This window comes from Rhinoderma darwinii, chromosome 7, assembly GCF_050947455.1.
Source record: "Rhinoderma darwinii isolate aRhiDar2 chromosome 7, aRhiDar2.hap1, whole genome shotgun sequence".
Classification (NCBI taxonomy): Eukaryota; Metazoa; Chordata; class Amphibia; order Anura; family Rhinodermatidae; genus Rhinoderma; species Rhinoderma darwinii.
In genome coordinates this window covers 41,947,035-41,952,224 of record NC_134693.1, presented here as the reverse complement: position 1 = coordinate 41,952,224, position 5,190 = coordinate 41,947,035, and the positions used below count along the sequence as shown (strand labels likewise).

The 5,190-nt window shown below is 48.2% G+C and overlaps 1 protein-coding gene across 1 annotated transcript; it reads right to left on the bottom strand.

The window, feature by feature from the left end:
* Nucleotides 1-2,698: 2,698 nt before the first annotated feature.
* Nucleotides 2,699-4,432, bottom strand: LOC142657143 (uncharacterized). Its single transcript, XM_075832192.1, has 2 exons — nt 3,570-4,432; nt 2,699-3,454 (listed from the first exon to the last, which is right to left on the bottom strand). The coding sequence occupies exons 1-2, from the start codon at nt 3,668-3,670 to the stop codon at nt 2,791-2,793; spliced, it is 765 nt and encodes a 254-aa protein (XP_075688307.1). The 5' UTR covers nt 3,671-4,432; the 3' UTR covers nt 2,699-2,790.
* Between the last annotated feature and the right edge of the window lie 758 nt (nt 4,433-5,190).

The window sequence follows — 5,190 nt, the reverse complement described above, 5'->3', positions numbered from 1 at the left end:
TGACAACTCCTTTAAGTCACTAGTAGTATTAAGCCACAAAAGGGCAGTATCATTCAGTCATTGTATGGTAATAGAATTCACACTCTTCATGCGGATGTTAATTGGTCGCTGTATAGGTATATTAATAAGATGCTGTATGGTGGTATTATTTTACCATTGTACGGTAATATTATTCAGGCACTGTATGACAGTGTTATCTGAAGAGTTCCGCACACCGTGCTCCACTGCTCAATCCCTTTTTAGACAATATAACCCTGGCACTTTTTTAAGATTACATCATTAGGTTTCCCTTCCAATAACTATTTATTTTCTATTCATAATGATAACAGTTATCAAATTGGAAAACTGCAGATTGCAATTGAGAGAAGTATCCTATCCAATAGATCTAGTCAATATGAGCATTAACACATAATGATTTTTTTTTATTACATCCTAGATTCTCGGCCAGATCATAACAGTAATCATTATACGAGGTTACTATACATGGCACAAAAGAAAAAAGTAACATCAAACATTTCTTCATCCAGTGAAACTAGACAACAGTTTTAGGCCTCATTTACACGAGCGTGTGCGTTTTGCGCGCGCAAAAAATGCTGCGTTTTGCGCGCGTTTGTATGGCGTATGCACTGCGTATACGCAGCCTTGTTGCGTTTTAAACGCGCGCACGACAAGCGTTTGCATCGCGCGTAAAAAACGCAGAGGGGATTAGTGGGACGGCCGCCTACAAATAGGCCAGCTGGCCCAACCCCTGCTTGCTGGTAGAAATCTATTTGCAAGGTTAATTCCGCCTCTGCAGAAACCACAGTGTTTGTTTTTCCCTTCAAATTGGAATCGCTTTGACACCCAACTATTATGGCTTCGCCAGCACTGGCGCGTGTGCTTCTTCTCTGGATGATCTCACGTCGGTTTGGCCAGCGCCGACACATGCTGCAGCACCACACGCCTGGAAGAAGTCGCATTTGGGTTCACCCACTTGTGGCCCAACGTACAATAAAAGGGCATTTCCATACCCTGTTTGAGGACTTACGCCGGCATCCCGACAAATTTCGAGCCTTCTGCCGCATGTCTGTGGCCACATTTGACCTTCTGCTTGAGCAAACTCGCTCTGGTCTCACCTTCCAGAATACGAACATGAGACGCTGCATTTCGCCCGAGGAACGTCTGCTTGTGACCTTGAGGTATGTATGAAGCTGCTATAACTTAGTCCATGCCGCTGTCTGCTTTACCAGCCCCCCACTAACATGTGTTCTTCCTTTCTTTTTCTTTCTCTTTATTTTCTAGATTTCTGGCCACAGGCAATAGTTATCATTCGTTGCATTTTGAATTTCTTTTGGGAGTGACCACCATTTCGTTCATTGTCACATCCACCTGTGTCGTGTTGTGGCAGAGTTTAAAGAGCACGGTCATGCCTCAGCCCACGACAGAACAGTGGCTAAGTATATCAGAGGGATTTCTTAGAGCTACTGAATTTCCAAATTGCATTGGTGCCCTTGACGGCAAACACATTCGTGTGAGAAAGCCCCCACGCAGTGGCTCGCAATACTATAACTACAAGCAGTATTTTTCCATGGTATTGTTAGCCTTGGCGGACACTAATTATTGTTTCACTATTGTTGACATTGGCTCGTATGGAAGCTCGGCAGATGCCCGCATATTCCGTACATCAAGAATGGGGAAGCGACTCGTGAATAGGCGACTGGGGTTGCCGGAACCCTCCATCCTCCCAGGCTCCAGCGGGCCCCCAATCCCGTATGTAATCGTGGCAGATGAGGGGTTCGCACTCACAAGGCAAGTCATGCGTCCCTTTCCAAGAAGGGGCTTGGATGACCGTAGGCGCATGTTCAATCTCCGCCTGGGCAGAGCTCGGCGATGTGTCGAATGTGCCTTTGGCATTATGTCGAACAGGTGGCGTGTCTTTCTGTCAACAATGCAATTGTCCATGCATAATGTCACACGTGTTATCCAAGCGGGTGTAGTTCTGCATAACTTCTGCCGCATTAATGATGCAAACTTTGATGCTGACTATATCATAACACACGCAGACACCACTGACAATGTCCCGGTGATTCCTCTAGGGCGATCTGTCTCCTCCGGCCTTCGAGTTCGTGATACTTTGGCGGCATATTTTGAGTGCCCATCTGGACCAGCACCGTGGGGGGCTGATGACCTGTGAAGGGGTGAATGTTCTTTTGACGCTTCACTACCGACCTGAGATGTGGGCATTTTTTGTTTTGTTTCTTTTGTGTGTTGGGGTTGGGGTAGGGACTCGCAAAACATGAGGACCCTTGACGCGGGTTGCGAGCTTATATCTCTCGGGGTTTGAGCAGGACTTTACACAGTTGGCGACTTACTTTGCCCATATATCCTGTTGTGCGGACTGCAGTTAGGGAACTCCAATTGCAAGTGTACTTATTTTGCTTCAGGGCCCATGGCAGGACCTAAACTTTGGAATCCCTTACAAGCCATGTCAAACCACGAGAGATTAACTAAAACCTCATATCACATGTCCATGCATTGGTCCAAAAGGCCAGAAGTGTGTGAGAGTGTAGGCTAAGGAAATGTGTGCCAAACCTTCTGTTGTGTGGTCGAAAAGAATAATAAAACGAAACAAAACCATGAACTTTTTTTTTTTTATTAAGGGATTCGGACCAATCCCAAATTTTTGGCAAAAAAAATAACACACCAACATGGTGTAACGAAATCCAAACGAAAAACAGGATCACACAATATACGTGGCCAGGCCTGCACCACACACAACAGTGCCGTCCAGAAATATTGGCACCAACACACTCAGAGGTGTTGGTATAGTTGGGCTGGGGAGGCATATGCCTGCATTTCAGCACCACTATGCTGGACCTGGAGCTGGGTAGGTTGTTCCTGGCCAGCATAGTGGTGCTGATGTGGTGGCTGGAATGTGGGCCCCGCAAAGTGGGGAGCCATAGGGCGCATGTATGGATGCGGACGGGCCATATGGGGAACAGGGTGAAATTGGCCAGGCACCTGGGCCGTGGGTGGCGGCATGTAAGTATTTCGCCACTGCTCGATTGCCGTGAAACACGGATGGGGATTGTGTGGCGGTCTGCAAGCGTCGATCAATGTGACGATCGACGCCTGCAGACGGCCCATAAGGTCCATCGGCACCAGGCGTAGGAGGGGCACAATGCTGCGGCCAAAGGCATCATTGCCATCCTCCTCTGCGGCTCGCCTCAAATACTCGAGTACCCGCGTATCCACCTGGGCAGATGTGGAGGGCTGTGGGGCACGAAGACGCCGACTGCGGGCTCGCACGGGCCGCTCCTGGGCTGGAGAGCCAACCGGCCGTTCTGACTGGCCTGGTGCGGGCTCCTGGGGTGTCGGCTCGGGGCTGGGTGGCAGGATATTGGGAGCAGGGGCTTCGGCCACAGACTCCCCCACGTCAGTCTCCTCTGCTGTATCCTCCAAATTGTCGGTGGTTCTACAAGGAGGCAAAAAATTATGAGTACAAAATCTAACAATGCCCACAACAACACGTTGACAGACAGGACCTGGACAAACACACAGTACACTCATGCAACGACATAAATGCTTACGTGCGCATATCCATGATGTCCTTCAGGAACATCAGCTGTTTCGTATAAATGTAGGGCCGTTTGCGAGATGCCCCATCTCCGCTGCGTCCCTTGTCACCCATCTCTCGCCTGAATTGATCACGGCAGCTCCGCCACCGTGTCTTGATATCTTGGACTGGTGTATGTAACAAAAACAAAACACGCCATCAGAACTATCACCTCTCACTACAAAATGAAGGGCCCTGCAATGGCAATGCGGTGGGACGTGCGAAGCACCTGCTCCACCAAAGTTTCTCGTGCTCATGTGCGCAATACACATACAGGGCCCAGGTTTTCTATAGGCATGACAGCCATTGACAGAAAATGCAAGGTACTCACCCAACCGAGTGCGGTCACGGGTTCGGCCTGTCTCCCACTCTTGCCCAAAGAGGTTTTTGGCCACCAACTCCCATGCGTCCTCCTTCACCGTCCTGTTGTGATACTCCTCACATCTGTTATCCCATATTGCTGGATGCTCCTGGATAAAAAGAATGAGGCGCTCCACATCCATCCCGCGCGGCATGGCTGTAGTATGTGGCTGTGAAATACTCCAAAATATCCCCAGACAACTCTCCTGGCACTGGCTAGTCTTGCCCCCTCGCACTTGAAAGGCAGGCACTTCCTGGTTTGGAGAAGCTTTGTGTAGCTTTATAGACTAATTAGAATGGACATAACAGCTCTTGCGTGTTTTTCGCGCATGCAACGCAGGACCGTCCGTGTGGCATGCGTTGTTTTCACGCACCCATTGAAGTCAATGGGTGCGTGTTGCGTGAAAAACGCAAGATTATAGAACATGTCGTGAGTTTTACGCAACGCACTCACGCAGCGCAAAATACACGCATCGTCTAAACAGCCCCATAGACTATTATAGGTGCGTACGACACGCGTGAAAAGCACGCGCGTCGCACGCGCGTATAATACGCTCGTGTAAACGAGGCCTTAGACAATGAGATTGTAAATCACAGATTATAAGGATTAACCAGCAATGTATTTTTCAATGTATTGTTCATGCAGTTGCTACAGTCCCACATTGGGGCTTCCAATGATCTATTAGGTTTTTTATCCTCTGTAACATAATGTCCCACTCTACAAGAAACTCAGTCCTACTAGAAGCTCCGTGTGGAGAGAGTCCACCCACCAGACAGGTCATTCTGCGCAGCGACTGGACCCTGAAAGGCTGGCAAGTGTCGTCCCTCCCTCGTCTTCCTTCACATCCCTCCTGATCCCACTTGTAGACAAAGTGTTAATTTTTTTGTTTCCCTTGCGTTTTTCGCTGTGATTTTCGTAATCACAGCAAACAGGGCGCAGTTTTGCCACGATTATAAAATTGCCGCAAAACCACAGAATTTGTGCCGCGATTATGAAAATTGCATATAAAAAAAAACACAAAACATGAAAAAAAACTGTTATGTTAGGCTATATTCACACATTGCGGCCAAATCACGTTTTTGCTGGGATTTTGCTGCAGAAATAAACGTCAGACTTTAATGGCATCGGGTGAACGGAGCCTTAGTGCCCCTTACATTCTCGCAAATGGTTCATCTTCGCTTAAGGCCCCCTTCACATCGTGTTATCGCCCTACAATAACTATGTAATTATCTTG